The sequence below is a fragment of the Alligator mississippiensis genome, chromosome 13 (genome assembly GCF_030867095.1).
Source record: "Alligator mississippiensis isolate rAllMis1 chromosome 13, rAllMis1, whole genome shotgun sequence".
In the NCBI taxonomy this organism is placed as follows: Eukaryota; Metazoa; Chordata; order Crocodylia; family Alligatoridae; genus Alligator; species Alligator mississippiensis.
Genome location: NC_081836.1, coordinates 54,883,188 through 54,910,119, shown reverse-complemented (window position 1 = coordinate 54,910,119; position 26,932 = coordinate 54,883,188). Strand labels below are relative to the sequence as shown.

The 26,932-nt window shown below is 55.3% G+C and overlaps 3 protein-coding genes and 1 long non-coding RNA gene across 5 annotated transcripts; 2 read left to right on the top strand and 2 right to left on the bottom strand.

The window, feature by feature from the left end:
- On the bottom strand, positions 1 to 9,219 carry DRG2 (developmentally regulated GTP binding protein 2). Its single transcript, XM_006272706.4, has 13 exons — positions 9,089 to 9,219; positions 8,498 to 8,658; positions 7,523 to 7,612; positions 6,289 to 6,349; positions 4,938 to 5,028; positions 4,456 to 4,528; positions 4,251 to 4,341; positions 3,816 to 3,913; positions 3,108 to 3,184; positions 2,666 to 2,754; positions 2,111 to 2,169; positions 1,471 to 1,524; positions 1 to 1,386 (listed from the first exon to the last, which is right to left on the bottom strand). The coding sequence occupies exons 1-13, from the start codon at positions 9,150 to 9,152 to the stop codon at positions 1,300 to 1,302; spliced, it is 1,095 nt and encodes a 364-aa protein (XP_006272768.1). The 5' UTR covers positions 9,153 to 9,219; the 3' UTR covers positions 1 to 1,299.
- Positions 9,220 to 9,260: 41 nt separating this feature from the next.
- On the top strand, positions 9,261 to 13,514 carry LOC102574536 (uncharacterized). 2 transcript variants are annotated; one of them, XR_009456340.1, is made up of 4 exons: positions 9,261 to 10,164; positions 10,723 to 10,885; positions 11,099 to 11,212; positions 13,427 to 13,514. It is a non-coding gene; the product is annotated as an uncharacterized LOC102574536 (long non-coding RNA). The 2 variants fall into 2 exon arrangements; XR_009456339.1 differs by having other exon boundaries at positions 9,267 to 10,885.
- On the bottom strand, positions 11,219 to 21,056 carry GID4 (GID complex subunit 4 homolog). Its single transcript, XM_006272738.4, has 6 exons — positions 20,853 to 21,056; positions 19,091 to 19,150; positions 17,952 to 18,059; positions 16,513 to 16,614; positions 15,750 to 15,880; positions 11,219 to 14,135 (listed from the first exon to the last, which is right to left on the bottom strand). Exons 1-6 carry the CDS (start codon positions 21,039 to 21,041, stop codon positions 14,072 to 14,074), a joined length of 654 nt encoding a protein of 217 aa, XP_006272800.2. The 5' UTR covers positions 21,042 to 21,056; the 3' UTR covers positions 11,219 to 14,071.
- A 210-nt stretch (positions 21,057 to 21,266) lies between these two features.
- Positions 21,267 to 26,187, top strand: ATPAF2 (ATP synthase mitochondrial F1 complex assembly factor 2). The gene is made up of 8 exons (XM_014604301.3): positions 21,267 to 21,406; positions 21,486 to 21,530; positions 21,626 to 21,771; positions 22,507 to 22,604; positions 23,367 to 23,447; positions 23,766 to 23,878; positions 25,055 to 25,170; positions 25,570 to 26,187. Exons 1-8 carry the CDS (start codon positions 21,325 to 21,327, stop codon positions 25,720 to 25,722), a joined length of 834 nt encoding a protein of 277 aa, XP_014459787.1. The 5' UTR covers positions 21,267 to 21,324; the 3' UTR covers positions 25,723 to 26,187.
- Positions 26,188 to 26,932: the final 745 nt, after the last annotated feature.

Here is a 26,932-nt window from a genome sequence, read left to right as displayed (position 1 = left end):
TCGCATGAAATAGCAACTTTTATTCTCTCAAATAAAATACTCCTTCCATCCTTGATTGGCTGGGGGGGAGGGGGGAAGAATACAAAGGAGGGAATGGGTCAGCTACCAAATTAGTCATGGTTAAGAATCCTGCGTTGGACTAAAGTCGCTTTATTGTGAAAGTAACTCAAAGCTATTGGAAGCTCTTGCTCATGGAGAGAAAGAGCCAGTCTCTATCAGGCACTATAAACTGTTCAGCAATGAGACGTAATGAGACGGCATGATCAGAGAGCCCCAGATGGCTGAGGGAAGATTTCCATCCAAGAAGCAGCATTATTTGTTTTAACCAAAAATATACCCCACTGCACAGACACTCCTCAAACTTGAACAGATTTGGCTGGAATTCAGGTGAGTCGATGCATGACCGGGAGACAGAAGGTTTTCTAGTATCTGGGAAGAAGGCAGCAAAGAGGAGATATGGGAAGGAGTTGTCTTGTGCAGCGGATCCCCAACAGCAGCTCTGTGACCTACGATGTGGACAGAAGTGAAGGCTCTCCAGGCCTTGGAGCTCTTCTTAGATGTCCCTGCTGCATCTTGGTGAAAAGCAGATGTTTGTTCCATGGGTTTCATTATTCCTCTCTCAGCAGAATGGAATGGAGCAGGGCATCCTAGAAGCCACATCACAGGGCCAACAAGTGTCCTTGATAAGGAGGGACCTTCAAAAGTTCTCTCAGACATGAGAGACGGGAGCCCCAACCTGCTGAGATGGTGAAGGAGGAAGCTGGAACAGCTGTGAATTGCAGTGGGGCTGGCATCAGAGGAGCCGGGAAGGGGCACTTTTGTTCTCACTTTAAATGTGTACCTAGATTAAAAGACACAAGCAGGCGCAGATGGGAGGCGATGGACTTCCTGTCTAGCATCAACACCCCAGAGCAAAGTCGCATCTGCATGCAGGTTTCTGCCTGACCAGAGCTGCTGGCAGGTGCAACACATGGACACACGTGAAGTCCATGAAGGTGTAGAAAGCTGTGGGCGTGAGTTTTGCTGCAAAAGAACAGGCTCCGTGGTTCAGCATCCAGAGAAGCAATGAGTTGCCTGGCCTGAAATGTCCCCAGGTGGGAAAACCCTCCGCGCCCCCAGCCCCGCCAGTTACTAGCATCTTCCTCGTCTCTCCCTGTCTCCACGGAACAAGTTTTGCTGAAGCCCTGGTGGCTCTGGAGCATGTCAGCCTGCTGCCGGCTTGGATGTGGTCACGAGAAGTCAGCTCTGATTTTCCAGACATGGACAAGGTCAGGCACCGGTGAACAGAAGCTCAGAGGGCTACTTCTTCACAATCTGGATGACATCTTCATGCTCCATCATATGGGTCAATCCTACTCTCTGAGGGCTGTATTTTGTGCTGGTTCCCTTTGAACCAGAAAAAAGCCAAGGGTTGGAACGTGTCAGGAGGGGACACAAGGAAATCGAAGTCAGTGACTGGCAAACACTTACCCACACCAAGGCATATTTGAACTGGCTGGCTAACGATCTGTGGATCCGATGGCACTGCAATAAGACAGATGGACGGACAGAGTTAAATGATGCTGCTGCTTTGCTATATACTGACTTCTGTTTTATCCAGGTTCTCACAGCCTGCCCATCACTGTGTTATGGGACCAGCTGAGAATCTGATTTGGAACTCCCGTCAGCATCTTACAAGCCTCCTAGTCCCTCTGGCACTCCACACGTAACATCTAGGTGCTAGAAACGGGTCCCCACTACGTTACAACAGATGCCCGGGAGGGGTATTTCTGATTGTGGCCAAAATAAAACAAATGTACTAGAATCACAGCCTACAAAACATTCCCACAGGAAGCAGTGCAGCAGTAGCTCCATTGAGCAAGGCCCTGGAAGTAGGTAAGCGTACTACTGCAGCTTTGTTGCCTTTCTTCTGGTCACACTCTTAAGGATCTCCTTCCTGATTATGGATCTTACTAGGTAGGCCACACTAAAGAGAGCCTGCAGGACCACAGAACATCATCGCATGCAGCACGGCTTGTCACAGACCACCTGAAAAATGCAGAGTCCAACTGCCAGGCTTGGGTAGGACATCTGATTGGAGTCAGTATGTTCTTAACATCTTTTTACTCACCACGTGCTCTACGGAAGCCCCTTTCCGGAGAATGATGGCATCTGTGAAGTCTGGTCTCTCTACACAGCACAGAACAAGAGGGAGACAATAGCATCACTCAGCCAAGAGCTAGATTTTAAAAAAGCCAACACAATCAGGCAGTGCATTGGTTATGGACAGCTCAAGCCCTCCCCCCAATTCCTCCTGCCACATGACTGATCTTGTCAAGGCTGCTGCCTAATTAATGCTAGGAGGGACCCTGAAAATGGGGAGAGGTTGGTTCAAGATGAACCCCCCCCCCCCGGGCAAAACCTGGCTGCGGTTCAGCTCTTGTACTGCCGAGGCACAAAGACAAGAGGTGTGAAGGGACAGGGGCAAGTTTGGGTCTGAATGGAGCAGTGTTCCCTGTGGTGCTACTGGGGACAGTGTGACCCACTGCCGATGCCCCAGGAGAGCAGAAACATCTGGGTAGTGCAGTGCCCAACGCCCCTGAAAGCCAGCAAGAGCTGGGCACCAGCTGCCACTGGGGCTTTGGAGAAGGGCCCTGCCAAACTCCCAATTGCCATGCTGGCTTACGTCCTCTCTTCTTCGTGTAGATACAGGTGAGCGCCAGGTATTCCCACAGCTTCTCCAGCAAGTAGTCTAGGTTCAGCTTCATCCCGCAGCTGCAAGACACCACCAACACTTTGACTCCTACTGCCCCTCTCCTCTGGAGTCCATAGAAACCCTGCTGAGAAGCTTATGAAGTGCTAGGTGACAAGGGGAAGCTTTCCAGCAGGCCTAGCAGAGGCAGAACTTATAGGAGGAACTAAACCTTGCTTTCAAAAAGGAAGCTAGCCTGGAAGTGGCAGGGCCCCAAGACAGAGATAGTGCCAGGTCCTATTGAATAAGCCAGGAGACCTGGCTAGTTCAAGCTTGCGTCTGCCTTCTTTCACAGCAGGAAGTCATTGCCTACCTGTTAATAACAATGGAGCAGAGCTCCTCAAATGGACAGCTCAGCACACCGGCAAGCTCATACCTGATCACAACGCTGTGGGGCCTCCTAGCCAGGCGGTCAACTTCCTCCATGGAGATCTGATCAATCTTGTTGTAAACCTGATTCAGAAAGGAAATGCCACGTATCTCAGAAAGGCCATCACTAGCGCACACACACAAGGAGCTGCACTGCCAGCCACTGAATGAGGAGATGCCAGGGCCCAGCATAAGAACACGACTCCCTCCCCATCATTGAGGGGGTGGGTGGTCAGAAACTCAGATGCTGAATTAACTGATACCTTTTCCCACATTAATATTTTTATCAACCTGGAGCATTTTGTTCTTTAGCCTCCTGGCTTTAATTAGAAGTAGCAGAACTTTATTGAACAAAGCTCTCCAGATGGGCGGTGCACCTGTTACCTACCAGAGCTGGATACGCCCAGACACTATGGTCATCAGTGGCAAACCGAAAAAACCTTTCAGCCCCCAAAACACAAGCCCCTGTCCCACGTGAGAGCGGCTATCAGGCATACAGCCGGCTACATCAACCACATGGCCAGCCACAAGAGGGCCCTGGATGGCACCAAGTACATGACCCTGCATCCTGTGAAACAGCAGCTCTGCCATGAACCCCAAACCCAACTGTCTCAAAATAAGGCATATTCAGGGTCAGGGACATTAGATACTGAGGAGCCTCAATCTCTAGGGCCCCCTAGCAATACAGAAATCAGGAGGTCTCTGGGATACTCACATATAGGCACGGCATGTAGACTCTGTTGCCAACAATCACATCGATGAACTCATCGGGGGTACAGTCCTCTCGAAACAGGACCTCAGCATTGAAGATTTCTGAGGTGGGCATCGTTAAGGCAGAAAATATTCACTCGCCTCAACACCGAGGGCAGCCTTTGCTTAGGCTTGACTCACCGGTGCCATGTAGGGGTATGTGGTGGGCAGGAGGGGCAGGCTTCCTCTCCCCTGACCTACTGCTCTTAACTCCATCATCACAAGCTTTAATACTGTATCTGGCCACCACATCACCATGATCAATGTGCTCTGCAGTCAGCACTGGAGATGCAATCAGACCCTCATCCTAGCTTATCTCTGCCCAGCCAGCTGCTAATCGGAGGGATGGGATCTCAGCCAACTGAGGTGGCCCCAGCCTGGACTCGGTGCAAAAGGATACTGTATTCATGGAGAATGAGCTGCACCAGCTTCTCAGAGCACTGCGTCAGTGTGACTGTTGAGTTGAAGGAGATGCCTCCACCCTTCTTTGGCTACATGAAGGGAACAAAGAAACTTAAACATTCAGCCAGAGTTTAGAGCCCCCCCGCTCAGTGGAGACACGGGAGAGGAAGAGCACAGCACAGACTGCACCTGAAAAGCCTCACCTTGAAGTAGATGTTTGGTTTGCTCTTATTCAGGCGGATTCCGACAGATTCCAGCTCCTTTTCCAGGAGACACCTGCAGGGACACCGGGGATTAGCTCCTGTTACATGGGGCTCGGCCCAGCAAGAGGGACAAGAGCTCTGGTGTGGAGCACCTTCACCTGGATCTTTGTTGCAACCCTGACAGGGGCCCTCCCCCAAAGCATAAAATCTGCTCAGGACCCAAGGACTACAGCCTAGGTAGGAAGGTGTAAAGACACCTTTACATGATCCATAAGCCTTGTGCTAATGAACATCCAACCACAAAGTCTGAGCTCTATAAATGCTACCCCCAAGTTACCTAGGAGGTGTTTCCACCCAAGGTCTCAAGCACCACGTTTCCATCCCATGCACAGCCCCCATGTCCGAGAGCTGACATTCTCCATGGATCTACGTGGCCTGGTCCTGCAGAAAGCAGCCCATTAGCCAGCACTCCAGGCCCTCACCTCTGGACTTCACCCTTTGTAGCGTCCAGCATCATGATGACAACATCTGCAGTCCTGGCCACGGCTATCACCTGACGGCCTCTCCCCTTCCCTGCAAAGGAAGGGAAAGGTTATACCGTGGGGAGGAGAATGGGGCAGAACAGCTACAGCTTTATGAAACCCAAAGGCTTCCTCAGATGAAACTTCTTAGATACCACAAAGGAACTGTGCTCTGTTACATCCCTGTGCTGGCTGTAATCCCCTGGTGGGTGAGCGGGTATCGTGTGGGGAGGGCTAAGATCCTTGGGAATGACTGTGGACTGAAACATGCTGCAGTCAGACAAGAACACCAGCCACAGCTTGAAGCCTAGACCCGCAGAGAGAACAGTGCAGATAGACCTTAAAGGGGCTGGACATTGGGTGGGAGCAGGAAGAAAAGGATGTACAGGCTGGATGCTCTACAACTCCTTCTGCCGGCAGGCTGGGGAAGCATGTCAAGTCCAGCAGACATGACCCCTTCTCCCAGGGGGATGCCCATGTGGCAGTCGGAAGGGGTGGCTGCAGTGTTCAGATATAGCAGAGGTAGCTTTTAAGTAGGTGGCGGTGTAGCTGTAGCAGGGAGCTCAGCATGGGCTTGTTGCCAGGGCATTACCCAACCGCTGCTGAGCTCTGTGCTGTCACAGCTCTGCTATCAGCACCAAAACAGCTGGTTGAAACTTATCTCCCATGTCCACACGATCCACAGCGATGCCCTTGACTACAGTGTACACATGCCTAGCGTACATGCATTGGTCTGCTCCCACGTGAGAGACAAGCTACCCAGCTCCAAGCCGCAGTGCCAATCTGCTGGATGCACACTTGGACCAGACAGAGTCAATAACCCTCCATCCTTTCAAACACCACTCTAGTCAGAACCGCACATCAGGACACATTTATACATCTAACATGACTCCACTAGACACTGCAGAAGGAGAGGAGAGAAGCAGGATTAACTCCTTCTCCTAAGTCAAGGAAACAAACTAGCCCTGACAAAACCCAGAGAGGAGAGTTAAATCCTGTTGCTTGGCTCAATTTACCCCTCAGCCCCTCCTCGTTTCTCTCTCTAGTGACCAATACCCAGGGCTTCCTGAATATCAGCAAGACTAGCACTCCTGCCAAAAGGTGAATGCTGGACCTGAAGCCAGCCAACTACGAAAGCAGCATCTCTGGCAACGTATGCAGCCTTCTGTGTGTCCACAAATTCTGCAGCTATCGTGCCTTGCATCCAAGACCCCACGGCTGTCAGCCTGGGGGAATTCAGGGCCGAATTGGCAAGTCTGGAAACACGGGGAATTCACACACGCTAATGACCATAATGCCAGTGCCAGCCCACCTTGCGCGGCTCCTTCGATGATCCCAGGCAGATCCAAGAGCTGAATGTTTGCGCCTTTGTACTGCGGAAGAAGCAGAAAGAGGGGAGATTTAACATGACCCTCCAAGACCCCTGCCTTTTTAGCCTTGAGCAAGGAGTTAAACAAAAGGCCCATGTATGAAATCAAGGAAGCTGCAGCAGGAAGAGGGAAACTCGCAGTCTGGCTCAGTCAGTTCACAGCTCCCTGGAGTAGGAAAAAAATTTGCAGAGGTTTGACCATTAAACCGTTTTGATAGTTTCACAGAAATTCCACTTCCCCCTCCCTCTGAAGCTGCAGCAATTAATGCTGTCACCACTCCCCCACCGCTGAACTTCTGGACTCGTGGGGGAGCCCATGGGCCAGATAATCACTGGTCTAACAAGTCAAAGCAGCTAAGTGAACACTGCTGCCCCGGCTGGATTCAGAGCTATTAAATCATGCCACGAGTTCTAATGCAATATAGTAACAGAAGTGCTCTTTCTGCTCGAGGGCTAAAGGTCACTTGCTTTTTGGAGCAGGCAAATCCGCAGCAGCAGTAAAATCCTAAGCGATCTAACTATGCAGCATAGCAAAGGCAGGCGGGGGGCTCAGATTTGTGAGCATGTTCCTGCTTCTATGGCCATCAAGTTTGATCTTTAACTCCCCTCCAGTTTTGATCCCTGCATCTGCATTATCTCCAGATGCTTTTCAGTTTAAGGCTCTTTACAATTTTCTTACCCAATGGGTGGTTGGGGCGCCAGCAATAAAACCCCTGAAGGATAGGAGCCAGCCTGTTTTCTCTTCCAAATTGATTACAGCACAGATTGCCTGCTTTAAAGCATCATTAAAAACAAATCTGTCAAGGCTTCCAGCCATCTGGTCAATGGCACCAAGAGCTGGTATAAAAAAATTCAGCTGAGGATCTGAATTTGCTCTATGGTCAGTCTACCTGCAGAAGCCATGTCTGCAAGGCAGGCTGTCAGTCCTGGAGGAGGAACGCTGCCTCCGAGAGCACTGACTCAGCATGGCCAGCTCCAGGAGACTCAATACGGCTGACGATCAAGGGCTTTCCAACAGCTCCCAGAAGCAGTCAGCTGTGGAGCAGGGGCCTTTGGATGCATCTGCATCTTAGCCTCCATAGGTCGAAATGGCGTATGTGTGCACAGACACACGTGCAGCTCCACACGCTTACAATTTTCTGCCCAACTATGTCAGAGGTAAGAGAATCGCACTTACTTCTATGACACCGGGAATACACGTCAGCGTTGTGAACTCGTAAGAGGCAGCTTCGCTGGCTGTGGAGGTCATTAGGCTCAAGAACGTGGACTGAAAAGCAAGAGATCAGCGTTTCAAACAGAAAACAACCAACAGCTCCAGTGACTGTGTGAAGACTGATGGCAAAAATGTGCATCATTAACTGCCGGACCCAGCTGGGAAGGAACCTACTTTAGTTTTCAGAGCCAGGCGCTGTGACTATACGGGGTATGGGAAGTGTAGAGGGGTGGGACATTCGGCATGTTCTTTAGATCAGAGGCATCTAGCTGGGGTCATCTAGACCCAGCGCTCTTTCCTGCTTATGCAGGGGGTCGGACTCGATGATCTATTGAGGTCCCTTCCGACCCTAACGTCTATGAATCTACGTATGGTTAAAATAGGGACTACGTATTCTTAGCTGACTGCCTGGATCGGCTTTTGTGACCCCTTTGTTCCTGCCGGTTCGCTGCCTGTTTGCCTCTCAGCACTCCCCCTTCCCCCCTTGCTGCGTGCTGATCGCTCGCAGCACTTTATACTCCCCTCCATGCTGTCCTTTCACAGCATCGGACGAAGCAAACTTGAGCTCTGCATCGTATTTAGTTAGCCTATAAGGTGGAGATCTCCCCTGCTTTTAAAACGTCAGTCACCCGGCAAGTCTCACGCATTTATCAGTGGTGCAGGCACTGAATGGGAACAAACAGAAAGGTTCGGGGCTCCACCAAGCAGCCTTGCGGGGGATGACGTGGACAAGAACAAGGAAGCATCCCCAAGGTTTATTCATTCCAGGCTCAGAGACCGAGTCGCCTCTTCCCCGTTCATTTGTGACCAGCCTTTGAGAAGTTAAAATACACAGAGAGGCAAGCGAGCGCAGCTGGCAACGAGACGAGCCGAGAAAGCCGGGATGACGAGGTGGGGGAGGCGCGTCGTGCCAGACGGTCCGCTCTGATACTCACTGACCTTACCCACAGAGGGAAAGCCGATCAGCGCTACCCTGGCGTCTCCAGATTTCATCACATCGAAGCCTTCACCTTTCCCCGCAGAGGACTTGGAGGGCTCCAGCAGCTGCGCTCGGTATTTGGCCAGCTTTGCCTTCAGCAGGCCAAGGTGATACTCCGTCGCTGAAACCCCCCCACAAAAACCCAGCGGTTAGAAACTCAGCGGCCAGGGACGGCACCGCGCCGCCGAGCATTTGGGACGTAAAAGCGCGGAACGGGCCGCGCTGCGTTAACTATTTGCTGTCCGCTGAGCCCCGGTGACAGGTTGGCTCTGCAGGAAAGGCGGAAGCAAAGGGAGGGGCTGCTTTAAGAGGCTCCTAAACAGGGGACGGGCTCCCCGGAGAGGTGGGCACTGCCCGTCCTTGGAGGTGTTTAAGCCCCGGGGAGACAAGGCCTTGGCTGGGAGGATGCAGCTGGGGGCGAGGTCACCTCCTCAGCCCCCTGCCAGCCCGGGACCCCTGCCCAGGCGGGCGCGGGAGGCGCGGGGCTCCGGGCCCGGCCAGGAGAGTCGCTGGCACGTGCGGCCCCGCCCGGGGCGGGGGGAGAAGCGCACCCTTGTTCTTCTGCGTGCGGGCGATCTCCTTCTCGATCTCCGAGATCTTCTCCAGGATGCCCATGGCGCCGCCGGGCGCCGGGCCTCGCACTGCGGCCTCCGCCCGCCCGCCCGGAAGTGCCGCCGCCGCCGCCGGCTGGTCCGCCCGCGCCCGCCCCCCCCCGCCGGAAGTTGGGGCGGGCGGTGCACCCGCCTCGCGGGCCGGCCGTGACACGCAGCGCGGCAGCCCCGGCTCCGGGTTCCGGGGCGCGGAGGGCCCCCCAGCACAAAGTGACCTCCGCCTGCGGTGCGGGCCGGGACCGCAGCTCGCCCAGTGGCCTCACATCCACCCTGTGCTGCCTTAAACGTGGCCAGGGTGCCTCCAGTCGAGCTCAGGGTGGCTTGCATTGAGTCAGGAGGGCCTCCAGTCTACCCTGTGGTGCCTCCAATGCAGCCGGGGTGTCTTGAATTGAGTCGGGGTACATCCAATCGAGCTGGGGGTATCTCCGATGGAGCTCAGGGTGCCTCACACCGAGTGAGGAGGGCCTCAAATCTATCCTGTGGTGCCTCCAATGCAGCCAGGGTGGCTTGAATTGAGTCGGGGTACCTCCAATCGAGCTGGGGGTATCTCCGATCGAGCTCAGGGTGCCTCACACCGAGTCAGGAGGGCCTCAAATCTATCCTGTGGTGCCTCCAATGCAGCCAGGGTGTCTTGAATTGAGTCAGGGTACCTCCAACCGAGCTGGGGTACCTTTGATCGAGCTCAGGGTGCCTCACACTGAGTCAGGAGGGCCTCAGATCTATCCTGTGGTGCCTCAAATGCAGCCGGGGTGTCTTGAATTGAGTCGGGGTACATCCAACCAAGCCGGGGTATCTCCAATCAAGCTCAGGGTGCCTCACATTGAGTCAGGAGGGCCTCCAATCTATCCTTTGGTGCCTCAAATGCAGCCAGGGGTGTCTTGAATCAAGTCAGGGTACCCCCAACCGAGCTGGGGTACCTCTGATAGAGCTCAGGGTGCCTCACACTGAGTCAGGAGGGCCTCAAATCTACCCTGTGGTGCCTCAAATGCAGCCGGGGTGTCTTGAATTGAGTCGGGGTACATCCAACCAAGCCGGGGTATCTCCAATCGAGCTCAGGGTGCCTCACACTGAATAAGGAGGGCCTCAGATCTATCCTGCGGTGCCTCCAATGCAGCCAGGGTGTCTTGAATTGAGTTGGGGTACCTCCAACCAAGCTGGGGTATCTCCAATCGAGCTCAGGGTGCCTCACACCAAGTCAGGAGGGCCTCAAATCTACCCTGTGGTGCCTCAAACGCAGCCAGGGTGTCTTGAATGAAGTCGGGGTACCTCCAATCATGCTGGGGTACCTCCGCTCAAGCTCAGGGTGCCTCACTGAGTCAGGAGGGCCTCCAATCTAGCTGGGGTGTTTTGAATTGAGCTGGGGTACCTCCAGTTGAGCCAGGGGGGTGCCTTGCACTGAGCCAGGAGTGCCTCAAATCCATCACGTGGCACCTCCCATCTAACCAGGGGTGTTTTGAATCTAGCCAGCATGCCTCTAGTCCAGCTGGGGCGCCTCAAGTCCTAAAGGGCTGAGAATCACTGCGCGAAGCCGTCATTGTGGATACTGGCATTCCCTCCATCCCCTCTATTTACAGTCAGCAAACATGACTCCATGCTGAAACAGCGAAACAATTTCCAGCCTTATCAGAAGGAAGTGTGTGTGTGTGTCTGGGGGAACAACTAGTGAAAACACTGCGTTTCCTGCAGCAGCCCCGTTCCCAAGCTGGGAGAGCAGAGCCGACAGTCCTTACTGCACCGGTAAGTCTGGGGAGAGAGGTCAAATGATGCGAGCCAGCTGGCAGCCAGCCAGGGCTGCTCTGAAAAGGAAGCTAAAGGAGAGAGCCAGGTGTGGTGGCTCAGAAAAGCCCTCTGTAAAGCTAATGAGCAGGCAGAGTTTTCACAGCGGCCCCCCTCCTTGAGCTGCCATGATCCTTAGCTGATTTGCTTCCTGCAATTCTATTCCAATTACAGCCCATGGAGTTAATCTGAGACGCCAAGTGGTTTATCGGATTCTTGGACACATCATTAAGCAGCACGACGCAGCTCGCACTCCTGCGAAGCTGAGGTTCACCAATACACACACACGTAAGCTCCTTAAATACATTTTTTTTTTTATTTGGACGTTGATAGCTCTGCAAAATTCTTCTCCCAGCCCCAGTCCCTTTTCCACATTTCATCTATAAATAAGTCATCAGCCAACTTAGCTTTAAAAAAAACAACTCTTCCGAGTCTTAAAGATCCAGTCTTTTGCTCTCCCTGAAGCCTCATCTTGTTAGTTCTTTCACCACAATACAATGTACTCCATAGCATTTCCTTTTAGCTTATCAAACAGTTTAAAAGAGGGAAAAAAAAGTCCAACTCCAGCTTTAGTGAATGAAAAATAAAAAGAAAGAAAACCCAGCCCCTTTTCACTCCATTAGGATTAGCAGTTTGGTTTCAGGATCTGCTGTCTATCTGGGCCCCCAGCTTTGCATGGAGGTGATTTTGGCTTTCAGCTGAAACATGCTTTATGGTAGTTAAATAAATAGGTGGGGAGGGAAAGAGAGTAGGGAAGCCACAGTCACCTCCACCATCCTGCCCCTGGAGGCATCAAGTCTCAGAGGCTCAGGAAACCTCTTGCAAGAGCTTCCTGGATAGAGACTGGATTTTCCTGTAACCCATTCTGTGCAGGCAGCTGCAACTGATAGTATTGGAAATCACAAATGGTGACAAAATGCTGATTTTAGCAGGGAGGGGGGAGGGGAGGGGAGGTCAGGACAGGTGCCAGCAACAGTACTGCACGCAGAGGCCTGTAAACAATGACCAGGGAACAGCATCTTTCCATTTGCAAAAGGGGCCTTTTGAAAAGAAACTTGGTTCCTTCTCAGCAGGGGTTAGAGCAGACAGGCCAGCCTGGGTTAGTCTCAAGAAAAGAAACACGTTTTCCATATCTGCTGATGGGAAATGCCATTTTCCTTGAAAGGGGCTAAATTCCTCCCGCTCCGACAGACAGCAGTAGGAATCCTTGCTGCCTTCGCCAAGTCACTCTGTCATCACATCCGCCTTCGACCTGCCACTTCCCTTCCCCACCCTTTCTTCCCCCTGGTATCTTCATTGGACTCACCCCAACCTTTGTCTTTGAGTCATTTTCCCACTCCTCAAACATGACTACAACACAACAGTTCTTTGCCTTTTCCAACATAGCAGGCAGGTTCCCACCCACCCACCGCCTTGCTTGTAGAGTTAGGCGACTTTCCCCCCACAATTTATTTTGCAGAACAGGACATATCTGCAGTAAACTGCGACACAGGCTGACGCTCTGAGTGCTGGGGCAGGGATCCAACCAGCCTGGTTAATCTAAGCAAAGTAACTCAAGCTCCCAAACTGAAATACATAAAGTCAGTCAGCTGACACACAAATACTTTCATGTTAAGGCTTAAACTAGCAATCCAGCCTGTGTGATATACAGTACAGACAATGTGAAAAGGAAAAAGTTAGTTAAAAAAAACCCCAAACCCCCAAAACAACACGAACGAAAACCTTAGCACTCGGTAAGTGAGGGGCTTTGCTTTCCCTGTGGCAAGTGGCACACCTTCGGAAAAAGCCAACTGGCTGTCTCGTGGTATGGATCTGCTCCCCCACCACCCCTTTTCCATTTTCATATTTTTTAAAAACAGCCAGAAAGGCTGAAAGTCAAATTCTCACAAAAGCCCCACACGTGCGAGTGTTGCGTTAAATGTACAACAGGTGCCAACCTTGAAAAGGTCTTAAAAAAAAATAATAAGCCCACGCGCGCGCGTGCACACTTTGGCACACAAGCGGAAGCGATTTCACTCGAGCACTTCTGTCACGAGAGATGCTTTTTTGTTTTCTCCTTCGCTTGGTACAAAGCAGGGGTGTCGCTGTGGCGGGAAGGACAGGTACGAACGCTGCAGAGATCAAGTGTCATTGCTTCGATGCTGCTAAACACCTGGGCTAGGGTGAGGTTTCTGAAGCTGCTGGTTGATTGCATACATATATATATATATAAAAAAAGAAAGAAAACGAATGGATGGAGACATTCACTGTTTTCAATGTGAAAACGGCAAAGTGTCATTGGGAGGAACTGTGCATGTACCAGAGGGTCCTGGGAAAAGGAACCATAAAAATATTATTATTTTTTTTTATTAAAAGTCTCTTTTTAAATTTTAGGCTTTTTTTTTCTTTTTTTCTTTTTTTTAAACCCTTAAGTTAAGTAAAGAGCAAATATACACCAAGGAAGCAGAGCTCCGAGCTGTTGTCACGGGCCGGGGGACTTTCAGTTTCTTCTCTTCCCAACAGCGCAAGTGGCCAGTGTTCCTGAGATCTGCAGCTTTGGCCCACCTCGTTAGCCAGCGTGAACTGAAGAGGTCATTAGGCCTTATGGACTCGTCTCAGCCGAATGCCACCCACAGCCGCCTCTGTAGCTCAGTGGTTCTCTCTGCCAGGCAGAGCCTTGCTAATGCATAGACACACCTGGGCTCCGACTGTCAGCGGTGGCAGACGGAGCGGCAAACGCAAGCAACCGCAGCTCTTTCCATTTCCACCCAGCCTGTAACATGAACCTGTAAGTTTCGAGCTCACACTTTCATATTACTCCAAGAACACGCCACGGATTCCAGCTAGAAAGCCCTTCCTGAAGGAAGCCGGGAGGAGTCTCAGCAACAAAGAAACTAGCTGTGCAATAAGAAAGTGCGTTTCAAGGTAGCTTTAAAACCAGATTAAAGATCAAACTGCCACAGGGCAGGAGGGAGAATCAAGCTGCAGCAGCCATGCTCCTTGGATTGGGTGGGTTAACATTCATGCTTTCTTTCACAAGTCTGGTGGGCAGAAGAGTGGTGCGCCCCCTGCTCCGGCAGGGCACAGGTCCCTTGGCAGATAGTCCCTCCTGCCCAGTCTGTGGGGTTTGTTGGGTTTTTTTTGCTCAGTGTCAATCCCATGCAGCTGTCATCGAAACTCATAGATGGGTGCACTGTGCTCGGGCACGTGGGTAAGATTCAGGGACTGATACCTGCGGGGAAGGAGAAAAAAGGAGACAGTGACCAGAGGCAGCAAGCCAGTTTCCTATCTAACAATCCTAGAACCTGATCACTCCATTCCTGAACTGAAGCACACACTCCCCTTCTAATGCTAAGGCCCAGACACCCAGACATCCATAAGCCCCTGAAGGCAGCAGAGGTTGGATGGCTAAATACCCGTGAGAACACGGGCCCAAGATCTTACATCTAGTCTTGTAGCCGTGCTTAAGGCAGGCTGGTTTTCAGGTATTGCTGCTTCCCCAACAAGAAGGAGGTTGATGTTTGAGTGTGTTCAGCATGGCCCCAAGCCACATTGGCAGGTGAGGGTTTGTGATGTCTCCCTCCCCAGCCATCTGACTTCCTGCACATCCCTAGGGCAGCCAGTCATTACCCTGTCGGGAGGCCAAGGAACCCTGCCTTTTGGGGCTAGCTAGGAGATGGACAGGAGTCAGCTCCCTCCTCAGCTCCTCACTCTCCAGCTGTTGCCAGCAAATGCTCTGGGGACTTCAGACTGGAAAGCAGGGAGCCAAAGCCCAGAGCTAACACCTGTAAGGGCCCTCTGTGGCATGTGAGACAGCCATACGATGGCAAGGAGAAGCAAGTCCCTTGTACAGTGTCTCTAGCTGATGGAGGAACCTTCCGGACAGCAGAGACTACTGGCAGGTCACAGAGCCAGCAGCTACCAAAGGCAGGAGCCATTTGCCCAGGGGTCTAGAGGGCCTAGTGATCCCATTGTATCGGTAATGCCCAACAGCTCTAACCAGTGGAAGGAAGCCCCGTTAGAAGGGTATGGACGCACTGGACAATTTGCTGACAGTACGAGGGGACACGGCTCCACTGCACAGCAGCCGCCCCGTGGTGCATGCCTGCATGCACGTATTGGCCCCACAACAGGGGAAGCCGAGCCACAGCAGCTCAGTTCGTAACAGAGGAGGAATCAATGACCATAGCTCATTTCCCACCACCACGCACAGGTGTGCACGCAGGCTGTCACCAAGGAATGAAGGCCCCGGCCCTGGCTGGGGAAGTGAATTCTGAATGAGGGCAAGTGGGTGGGATGAAGCTGCAGCAGGAGAGGCAACACATTCATCCAAGGCGCCGCCCACTCTTCGCTATCCCCTCTCCTCACACATCATGGCTTCCCCGCAACAGCCTTCTGCGGAGGCATGAGTCACCCGGGCCACCGGATGCTAGACAAGCAGGGGAGGGAACGAGGGAGGCAGAGCAAAGCCTCTCAAACAGCTTTCAGAGAGTGGCTGAGATGCAGCAGCAGCACTTAGCAGCAATTAACACAGAGATGCCTTGCCCACACACCAGCTATTCTGACCTCAGCTTTGCTCTGCTCCCCGGCACGTGCCTGACCAGCGACAGGGATGCAAATGGGCAGCCCCTTGCGCCATTCAGGAGGTCAGGCAGATCAGCTATGGAAGCCAAATGCTCAGAAGCCTTCCCCTCCTACCCCTGCCTCAGCCGGGAGGGTGTGCACTAGGGAGCAGGCAGAACCACATTCCTTTAGTGGCATTGTACATTCCCATCACCACTTCCAGGGCAGCAGAGAAGAGACAAAGTGACTCCTGTGGGAGGAAGGATGCCTCCCACGCCCTTACCATTCTGAGCTCCTGTGGTAGTAATAGCCCTCTATAGATGCTGCAGACTTCTGGAAGCAGATGTAATAGAACCCAGCAAAGGAAGCACCGCTGATGTCTTTGATGGTGTGATCGGGGACAAGGAACTGCTCCTGCACACAAGAGAATGAGGAAAACAGGGTCAGGCACATGCCTGCTTGCTTGTTACAAGGCAAGGGCCCAGCACTAGAAAACGAATGGGGGATAAACAACCCCATGTGGCTGAGAACGAAGCTGCGAGTGTGCGTAGGTCGCAGCTGTGACTTCACTACAGCCAGAACAGTGCCAAAGACAGATTATCATCTCAGTCACATTTCCACTATCACCGTCTTAGAGTCTGCCAATTTGGTCTCTAGCCAATGTTTAGGTGCAAGTTTGAAGCAGTTTCACTTCTTTCACCTCCCTCCACAATCCACTGACGTCTGGATTTCATGATTTCTCCCCCTCTTTTTTTTTTCCTCTCTCTTTTCAAGTGTTCTTTTCCCCCAAAGCTGTGGGAAGGACCCAAGTCAGGAAGGAGCACGTGTCTCTTTTACCCCTTCCACTTACTTACAAGAGCTGGGGGGGGGGGAGTCATCACTTTTCACAGGAAGCGAATACTGGACGACCCTCTCCAGCAAGGGGCATAGATGCCATTTGGCCAGAGCAGCCACAAGAAGGCTGGCATTTCAGCAGGCCCAGTCCATGCCTTTTGCTCATACCACGTGGACAGCATTTGGGGGGCACACAGACACATGGCCTTTACCTTCCACCTCATGAAGACGTAGTCCCCGTTCTTCAGGTCCTCATAATCGAAGTCATCCGAGTTGAAGGTTTTCGCGTACTGGTAGAAGGCCTGGAACTTCCCCTGAGGGCAGCGGGAAACAGAGCCTGTTGCCTGAACAGAGCAAGCTCAAAGCGCGACACAACTCAAGGAAGAGCTGCTCCCAGCCGGGCCTGTCGCACCATGCTCTGCATTGCCAGGAGCGGAGGAGCCAGTGGGGATTCAACAATTTATGAGTTCGCTTCCAAGACAGCAAGTCACTGATTCCAGGTGGAGCAGCGAGGCAAGAGGCTGGCTCCGAGGCCAATCTGGCTCTAGGCTGGCAGGCTTCCACATTGAGCCCTGCCAGCCCTACTGGCCCCTGGCTGACACTCATGGAGTGGCACAGTCAGATAGAGGCCACGGAAAGAGAACCCTCCCCACCAACACACACACAACCCTCCCCGCCAGCCATGCTCTCATTCGGTTGCAGACCATCTGGGAGAGCATGGCTCTTGTGAGATGAATGACTTTCCATTCCCAGGGGTGTTGAGTCAGCCCCTTCCACCAACCAAGGACCCTTTTCTAACGAATGGATTCACTTGTAGTGAATGATTGCAGGTAGAAACATACCAACTGACTGGAGAAACCCAGCATCCCGTCAGCCCTTCCTATAGGGACAAATGACATCAGGGCCCTGTATCACACCAGCACCATGCACCACTTCTGGGGAAACGGCTGCAGTCGCAGCTCGCAGGCGAGAGGCTGTAAACCACGCATCCCTCCCAGTCCATGCTGGGCGAAGGTAGCGAGGGATCCATGCGGCATCCCCGCTCTGTGCAGGGGCACCTCGCCCCTCCCAGGCCTGTGCTTGGCAGAACCCCCTCTGCCTGCCCCTCCCTGCAGTGGAACGTACTGTTGACAGCAGGTGCTCCACTGCGCCAAGCAGAGGGAGGAGGCACCCCCAAAGACCACACTCCCTCCAGGTGTGGGCCCATCTGCCAGAAGCCCATGCCACTCCTCCAGGCTGGCAGCATCTCTGAGCCCGCCAAGGCCTTTCCTCTGCTAATCAGAGGACCCCAAAGCTGCCGCTCCTCCAAGGGCTTGTTTGCCCTGGAGACTGTGGCACAGACTCAGCTACTCAGGTACTGCCAAACCAATGCCATCTGTTAGTGCCAAGAAAAGAGCTTCCTCCACCTGCAAACTGAACTGCACGAGTCACTGACACAAGGGGTCTGGTCTGGGGCAATGACAGTAGCAGCCAGGGAGCAAGGAGGCAGCAGAAAGCAAGGTGGAGCAACCCCCAAAACACTGTTTCAGGCCCTCTCTGGCCCCCAGGCACAACCCCGGCCCTTTTTAAAGTCTTGGCACATCCCCTTTGCCCACGAGGTGCATACAGGGCTGCTATGAGCCTCTCTGCAGCTTCCAGCATGCTCGCTTACCCAGTGCTTGCGGTCTACGTCCTCGTCCGCATCCCATTTCCGGGTCAGGAAGGGGTGCTTTTTGCTGATGATCTCCCCCTCAAAGAAGGTGGTGAGGGTTGGGTACTCCTAGAAGCAAGCACACACACACACACACACACACAGAGGGGACTGAAGGGCATTCGGAAGATCTTGCATCAGAAACACCAGAGATCTGCCTATGAGGAACCCATTCAGCAAATGCTTTCATCAGTACGATGCCATGTGGTCTGAGACACGGCTGCGATGCCCCCTCCTTGTGCTGAGCAAATCATCTTATGCTTCCCTGTATATTTGCACCAGCCCAGCCCTTCTCATCTCCTCCCCCAGCCACCTTTCCAGGCCTTTCCCCTGCTCCTGGAACATCCCAGAGCAATACTGAATCCAGAGGTCTGTTGTGTGCAAGCTCAGCAGACCCTAGAGCAGAGGCCAGCTGCTGCGTATCACCTGTTAGAGCAGGCAGCCTGCCCCTGGAGAAGCCTGTAACCAGCATTAGAACAGTATCGGATGACCAGAGCATTACCCCAGTCACCTTGCTGAACATCTACTGAAAACAGAAGCAGCTCCAAGATGCTGAGGGTGGAAAGGTGGAGGTCAAAGAAACTCCTACCTGTCTGTTTTTAATTTAAGCAACATAGAGATGCTCGTAGCGAGCTCACTGGTCACAGCACAGCACTCAAAGTGACATCAGGGACAAATTTGGACCCAAGTTTTCCACAAAGTTGGTTACACTCATCTCCCACAGCAATGCCGCCAAATGCAGGTGACTGCTCATTACACCAGCTTTGCTGCGGGTCAGCCGGCTGGACCTTTATCCCTCGACACCGAGGTGGTTGACTGCGTTAGTCTGGAGTGAAGGCAGGGTGGCACCTGAGAGCCTACCTAGTTCAGAGGCATGAGATTTTGTCAGCAACAACCTACTTCACCAGACATTTCATCAGACCAGTGCACTCCTAGCGTCTGGCAAATTAGGTTGCTGCTTAGGAAAGCTCAGGCCTCTTTGAATCAAGTAGTCTCCAAGGCCCAGCCCTGCCCTGCCCTGCTAGACCAGTGTCTAGAGACCTACTCCCTGCTTCCAGAAGGAGAAAAAGATTCCTAGTTCCTCTGCAGGAGGTGCTCACCTCTGTAAGGCCTTTGATCTTCAAGTATCCGCAGAGGTAGGAGTTCTCCATGTCCACGTGCTGGGGGAGAGAGCACAGAAACCGTTCGTGAGCCTATGTCCCCTCAGCACACGGCTCCGGAGGCTCAGCCAGGGCTGCACGGCTCAGCTTGGGTCGCGAGATCACACAGCGGTGAGCAACATGGAATGAATCACTTCCAGGGACCTCGCTCACCAGCCTTGACCAGACGACCATGGAACATCTTACCTGCTTCCAGCAAATTAGTAAGACCTTGGTCTGCCACCCAGGGATCAGAGAGGAAAAGGAGTCAGAAGTGATTCACTCGGCCCCAGTGCCTCAGAGACAGATCTCGGATGAGATCCTTGTCTCCTAAACCTGCTCCAGCCACATGCTACCAGTGGTTCAAAGAGACCAGAGGGGATGTCCTCAAGCAAGATCTGTCTCCACTTCCCCTGGCCCTGACCGCCAGCTTTGGCTTTGAAGTCAACTCTGTTAACACGTCATCTCTCCTCACTTCCGCAGCGTTCCCAACCTCTGCTCTTTACCCACCCAGACACCATGTCTGGCCCTTTACGAGCCTGTCCATCTGCGCTGCACACAACAGCCTTCTTGGGATCCTCTGCCTTCAGAAGCAGCCCTCGCGTACCCTCAAGTGCCTTACTCACAATCCCAATACTTTGCTTTCTCTCCTCTCTGTGACTGGGCTTACACCCGATTACCGAATCCACCTGCCACAGAGAAGCAAGGCACTGAGCTCTTCCATCACGAGCCCCGCGGTAGCTACAGAAACTTTTGCTCTGGACTCTCCAAATGACCAAGGGAAATCTCCAGGCACGTGGAAGAGTCTGGAAAACGCAGGCGTTGAATGGGAAGGAGGACCTTTCCCACACGGGACCTCTACAGATGGAACAGCTGCAGGTCTCACGGAGGACACGGGCAGACACACGAACATGGACGTGCACACGCGTGACACGAGGGTTAAAGCCGGGAGCCCCGGCAATCTTTGGGAGAAAAAGGGCCTGTAGTGAGGCCCATCCACCATGGGATGTCTCCACTGAAACGAGCGGGCTCAGGTACGCTCGTGCGGCTGACAAGCGCGGCGCGGTCAGCCAGGATCGACAGGGCGGTCCAAGCCCTCGGCAGGTCGGCTGACCTTGGGACTCGGACATTGCTCGACCGCCCTGCCCGGGCACCGGCCGCTCTCACGCACTCGCTGCAGGCGGCCGAGGGCCGGCCGTGCCTCCGCAGCCGGCTGGAAACAAAGCCACAGGCGGCCTCACGAGAGGATCGGATATCCAACGTGCTTCTTTCCACACGACCCCCCGGCTCGCCCGCGCTGCCCAAGGCCGTCGCGCCCGCGACTAAAAATAAAAGCCGGGCGGACGGTGACCCCGCAGAAGGCTGCGGGGACGAGGATCCCCTTGATCCGGCCGCGGCCGGCAGAGACCACGGTGCCCCCGGCTGGGCCTGGCCCGAGGAGCGCCCTGGGGACGCCCCGGCCCCCAGCCCCACTGGAGGCAAAGGGAGGGGGACCTAGCAGCCCCCCGCCCGCGCCGGCTTCAGCCCCCGGGCCCACTGCCCTGGGGCATCTCCCTGGGGGGCAGGGGGCAGACAGCAGAGCTGGGGCAGGCAGTGAGGGGCAGGTAGCGGGGGGGGTGCCCCCAGGAGTGGGGGGGGGGCAGATGACGGGAATGGGGCAGGCGGGGGGGGGAGTTAAAATGAAGCGAGGCTGACATGAAGGGGGGCCGCCCCCCGCGCGCACCTGCATGACGACCTCCACGTCGTAGGCGTTGCCCTTGCTGCGCTGCTGCCCGCGGAACTTGGCGCCGCTGTAGAGCAGCGAGGTGGCCACGCCGGGCTGCGCCGTGTTGATGGGCGGCGGCGGCACGAGGCTGGCGGCGGCCCCGCGCCCGGCGCCCCCCGCGCAGCAGCACTCGCTGCGCACCGGCATCGCCCCGGCCCCGCCCGCCGGCCCGGCCCGGCCCGGCCGCCCCGGCCACCCCGGCCCCGGCCCGCCGCTCGGCCTGGCGCCGCCGCGCGCTCCCATTGGCCCGCCGGCCCGTCACGTGGCGCCGGCGCGCCGCGGGGGCCGCCGGGACGCGTAGTTCCCCCGCCTCCACTCCCGGCGCGGGGACGGGGCGGCGCGAGGCACAAAGCGCGTTTGTGAGGCGGATTGGCCCCGCGGCGCGGCAAGATGGCGGCGCCCAGGGACGGCGCCTGAGCGGGCCGCGGGGATGTGGCGCGGCTGCCGGCGGCTGCTGCGGGCGCCGCTTCCTCCTCCTCCTCGCCCGGCGCGGGGCTACGCGCCGCCCGCAGGTGCCGGGGCAGGGGCAGGAGCCGGGTGGGTCGGGACGGGGCCTTGTCCCCGCTCTCACGGGCCCTTGTCTCCCTGCAGAGCGGAAGCGGTTCTACAAGCGCGTGGGCATCTCGCGGGGCGAAGGTGAGTGGGGCCGGGGGGAGGGTGAGCGGCCCCTTCCCCCGCCCGCCCTCCCTCCCTGCGGCCCCGCGGACCTCCCCCTCTGCCCGCCCGCCCAGGGGGCTTCGAAATCAACCTGGACCAGCGGAAGCTGAGGACCCCCCAGGCCAAGCTCTTCGCGGTGCCCAGCGAGGCCCTGGCCGTGGCCGTGGCAGCCGAGTGGGACGCCCAGCAGGACACCATCCAGCTCTACGCCATGCACCTGGTGAGCGCCGCGGCCGTCCCGTCCCGTCCCGGGACGCGCCTGCCACGACTGTTTTGCTGCCCCCGCGCGCGCAGATCACGGCTCGGTCTCTCCTCTGCCCCTTGCTAGGGGCCGTGGCCTCGTGAAATTCTCCGGCCTCCCTAACGAAGCCGAGGAGGGGATTCTTCCGCTCTGCTCGGCCTCCGTGAGGCCACAGCTGGAGCGCGGCATCCCGTCCCAGGCGCCGCGCTTCAAGGAGGACGTGGGAAAGCTTGAGAGAGTCCAAAGAGCCGCCCGCGAGATCGGAGACTTGCGCGGCAAGCCGTGCGAGGAGAGGCGGAGGGACCTGGGCCTCTTCAGCCTGGGAGAGAGAAGGCTAGGAGAGGACGTGGTAGCAGCTTATTGCTGCATTAGGGGAGTACATCAAGGGCTTGGTGAGCAACCCTTCACCAGGGCATCCTTGGGGAAAACCAGGGGTAATGACCATAAACTCCTGGAAGACTGTTTCAGGCTCAACATTAGGAAAAACTTTTTCACGGTTGGGGCGTCCGGACTGTGGAATAAGCTCCCTCCAGAGCTGGTGCAATCGCCTACCCTGGAAATCTTCAAGAGGAGACTGGTTGGTTTCCTTGCTGGGGTCGTCTGACCCCCCGTTGTCTTTCCTGCCGGGTGCAGGGCGCTGGACCCGATGATACTGCAAAGTCCCTTCCAGCCCCTTACATCTGTGAAACTCTGCTTCTTGCCTCTTGTCTGCAGACCACGCTCTGCAACACGGCTCTGGACAACCCAACCCAGCGGGACAAGACGCAGCTCATCCAAGCGGCTGTTAAGTTCCTGGAAACGGACACAATCTGGTAGGAGACCTGCCGGGTTTGCTGTTCGCTGGGGGAACACCTGGCCAGGCCAGGCCGGACCGGCTGTGGTGGGACTCGGGATCCCTTCCAAGAGGATCTATTCGAGCCAAGCCACCCTGCATTGTTTCTGCACCAACAGGCCTCTATCTCCTCCCCGCTCTGTGCCCCTGAGGAGCTCTCCCAGGCCTGCGCTTCTCCCCATGAGATGTTGCCGGTGGTCCTGAGTATCTGCTAGCGCGGCATTGCCTTTTTCCTTGTCTGCGCTTGGTGTTACCCTGCATTTGCCCTGAGCACTCCTTTACCTCAGCTGAGCCCGTATTCCTGCCCCTGAGCTCTGGGACTGCTGAGGGCTGGACCAGTCCTTGGCCTCTAGGCTAAACTCGGAGCAGAGACCTGCCTGAGCTGCTTTGGGGCTCCGAGGTGGCCTGATGGGTTTGTTCATGCTGGGGCCTGAGCTGGCTGCCTGACCTGTGAACGCTGTTCCACTGGAGCCCCACAAACATTGCTGGATTTACCACAGAGCAGAAGCAGGCTGCATCCCTTCCACGTGGTACCTGGGCTGGCAGGTAGCTGCGCCCGCAGGTGGCCCCTGTGGGGCCTGCAGCTTCTGCCAGTGTGGAACTGAGGGCAGCCCTGTGCTCCTTGCAAGCTGGCATCTCCTGCCAGCCCAGGAAGGGGCTTGCATTTCCAGGGGGGTTTTGCGGCACGTGGCATTAAGACAGCTGGTGGTTTGTCTGTGACGGTCGGTTCTGGTGGTCCTAGTTACAGGGTGGAGGAGCCAGCTACCCTGGTGGAGCTGCAGAGGAACCAGTGGGACCCCATGATCGAGTGGGCCGAGAAAAGGTAGGAAGCCAAAGGCTCTGTCTTTTCTGCAGTGTGCCTAAGGCGCTCATCCCTGCAATAGCTCAGATGAGCACTGGTGGCAGTGGGCCAGTGTGCTGTGTGTTCAGCTCGTCAGCCCTGAGAGGAGGGCATAGAGGGGTACTGAGGAGGCTTTGAAGGACAGAGGCTGGTCTTAATGGCTTCAGGTGCCCAGCAGCAAACAGGGAGGGGAGGATGGTGTCGCAAGACTTAGGATGCTGGGCTGGAGGGGGCATGCAGCGAGCCCAGCCTGCCACAGCAGTGGGGTTCCTGATGCCAGCATACATCCAACTCTTCCAGGTATAACGTGACGATCGGCTCGTCGACCAGCATCACTGGGCCCACCATCCCTGTGAGCACCAGAGAGACCTTCAGCAGCCACTTGGCCTCGTACAACATGTGGGCGCTGCAAGGTAAAGGGAGCAGCTTCTCCATCTGTCTGTCCTTCCAGGCATCAGCCCACAGGGAAAACGTTCCCTCCCCCAGAGGCAAATGACAAGCCAGTTAAGCAGAGGAGGGTGCTTTCGATCAACAGGGTGGAGAAGGAGACATCCCACCTCAAACTTTCTTCCACTGCCTCTGGGCAGGGCCTGTCTAGGCCTGGCACAGGGGTCCCTGTGAACTTAAATTGCAGCGTGTTACACCCTGTTAGTAGAGAAGGGGAATTCCCTGGGTCTGAGCTATCCCAAATGCATAGGTATCTCCTTTAGCTCACAAAGGCGACCCACCATCATATGGCAGCCTGGCTGTCCTGGCCATGTGCTGCTGCCCCAGTTCCAGAGAACAAGCCCAAGCCCACCTCCTTGCCCAAGCCCAGCACTATGCAAGCCATGACTGGGCCATGCCAGGGGTCAAAAGTTATGCCACCTTTTGAAATCTTCTCCCTGTTCGTGGTTAAATCTGGCTCTCGGCATCCCTTCTTCAACCTATTGGTTGTTCCTGCTTTGGAGTAAAGCTGGTATGAACTACACACACTGCCACAACCCTCAGGCATCTTGCTGTACCACTGAGCCAAGCTATGAGCACCGTGCTGTGGAGAAACAGCTCCTTTGCCCACATGTGTGGTCCCCCCAGGTCCTCCCCAAATGTGCTTGGCCATGTCTATTCTCTGTTCCTTGGGGCGGGGGGCAGGCGGGGAAAGCAAAGCTGGTGGACACACCTCTTGTGTTCCTGAGTCTGGTGCTGGCCCCAGCCCTCACTGTTAGCTCAGGTTGAGCAGGATTCTTGCCTCGTTGCCTGCTTCCCTTGTACAGCCACTCTATTCAGGGGTGCTCTGCACCTGGATACCTACTGACTTCAGTGCAAGCCAGAGCACTTGATTTCGTCCTCTTCTGGCAGACACATTTGTAATGCCAGGGAGGTTGCTCACAGCTGGAGAGGAAGCTGCTTGCAGTAGTGAAGGGTTCTGATAAGACAAAGGATGTCACACTGGCTTTTTGGTGGCTGTGGGTTTGGCGCGTGCAGATCCAAGGGGCTGTGGATAGCTTGTCTACCTGATCCCAGGAGAGCACTGCCTAGTGTGCACAAAGATGCTGCTGGTGCATTGCCTAAGTAATGGTGGTTCTGGTTTGCTGTTTCATGCCCTGCAGGGATAGAATACGTGATCAACCAGCTGAAATCCTTTATCCTGTCCATGGGGCTGATAGACAGGCACATAACAGTTGAGGAAGCTGTGCTGCTGTCTCGGTTGGAGGAGGAGTATCAGGTAAACAGTTCTGGAGCTGCTCTTTAAGTCAGAGAGCGTAATCCCATTGTGACAGATATTTTTCCCAGCACAAATAACCAGCAGCAGGATGGTGCTCTGCCTGGCTGGGTGCCCACTGCTTCACTGGGCTCAGGATAGCTCTGGCTTGGGCATTGTGCTGGGCCAAACAGCCCATTGTGCTCTGTGGGGGGCTGCGGCTTTCCTCTGCAGAAGAGAGATGGCCTGTGTTAGTAGCAGGAACCTGGTTGTGCAGAAAACTCAGGCCTGGCACAGACTGTCCCTGGTCGGAGGCTGTCCCTCATGCCACCACTGAGAAATGCCTTTCCTGGAAAGGACATGGAGGCTGAGAGCTGTGTTCACCTGCCTGGTGGATGGACTGACCCCTTCCTCCCTCTCCAGATCCAGCGCTGGGGCAAGGTGGAGTGGGCCCATGACTTTGACCTGCATGAGCTGCGTGCCCGCACGGCTGCTGGGGTCCTCTTCACCCACCTCTGCTTGGAGAGCTCGACAGTGAAGCACAAGCTGCTGCAGGACTCAGGCCCAGGGAGGTAGTGGACACAAGGCAGGAGAATGCAGCGGGTCAGAGCCACTTGCTTGCCACCAGTGGTGCCCTGTCCCTCCCAGAACGTTGTTCCAGCTGGCCCAGCAGCAAGCAGGCCTGACCTGTTGAGGATCCTAGCCCAGCACTGGCCAAGCCATGCCAGCAACTCTCCGCACCCCCCATTCTGTAGGAGGGGAGGTCCAGGTGAAGCCCTGGCGTTAAACGTCCCAGCCCTGGCTGTTGCTGGGGCTTGTCATGAATTAGAGAAATCCTATGCTTCTCTCTCCATCCTGGTGCCATAGCCTCTCTCATCCACTGTGTGCTGTGAGATCCACCAAGCTGTTACCTGCGTGTAATGCTAAATCCAGAGGGATCTGTGCGGTCAGGCAGGGCATGGATGGGGCTGTGTGCGCCCCTCACCCAGTGTGGGTCTGCTGGAGCCTCTCCTGGCTTGATTAAAGGCCCTGTGACCAGTACTGGAAGCTGCCACGTGTGGCCATTTATTTTTACCTCTCCGTGGTGCTGCCTGGCTATTGCAGAGTGCCAGGACAGCCACAGGCTAGGGATTGCTGGGGGCAGCAGCACCAAGGGAGTGTGAACACTGGCTGACCACCGGATCTGCTTCTCCCGGGTTCCTGTCCCTGTTGGCCAGGGTCTGTCTATCCAGTCGGGGAGGGGAGGGGGGAGCATCCTGAGCCAGCCAGTGCCGTTTCCACACCAGCAGGGCTGGGGCTTCCGAGTGCTGGGGGCAAAGCTGATTTCCAGCCCTGCCAGGGGAGGACAGTGCATCGTCAACAAAGCCCTGGGCCATGTTACGCAGTCCCAGTGCTATTAAGGGAGGCTTTGGCCCCTTCCCTAAATGCCTGTGTTGCCACCTCCTTCCGTGTCCCCCAAGTTCCCCCCTCCCCTCCCTGCTGCTGCCTCCAGCAATGCCAGGGTCCAGCGTCAGGCTTCAGAGCTGCCTGCAAAGTGAAGCAGCTGCTGAGCAAGGAGGGGAGTTAATGACTTGGCTGTGGTGAGCAGCAGTGCGTGAGCTCCTGCTGAGACAGCGATTTCCCTCCCTGCCGTGCCAATTGGACTGCAAGATGAGGCTCCCAGGAGGGTGGAGCGTCAGCAAGCTGCATGCTTGCTGGGCTGGAAACCTGCTAGGACTAGCTGTGAGGGCAGGTGTTTGGTCAACCTGTTACCTCCCCATTGCAGCCACGGCCCGGGGACTGGGTG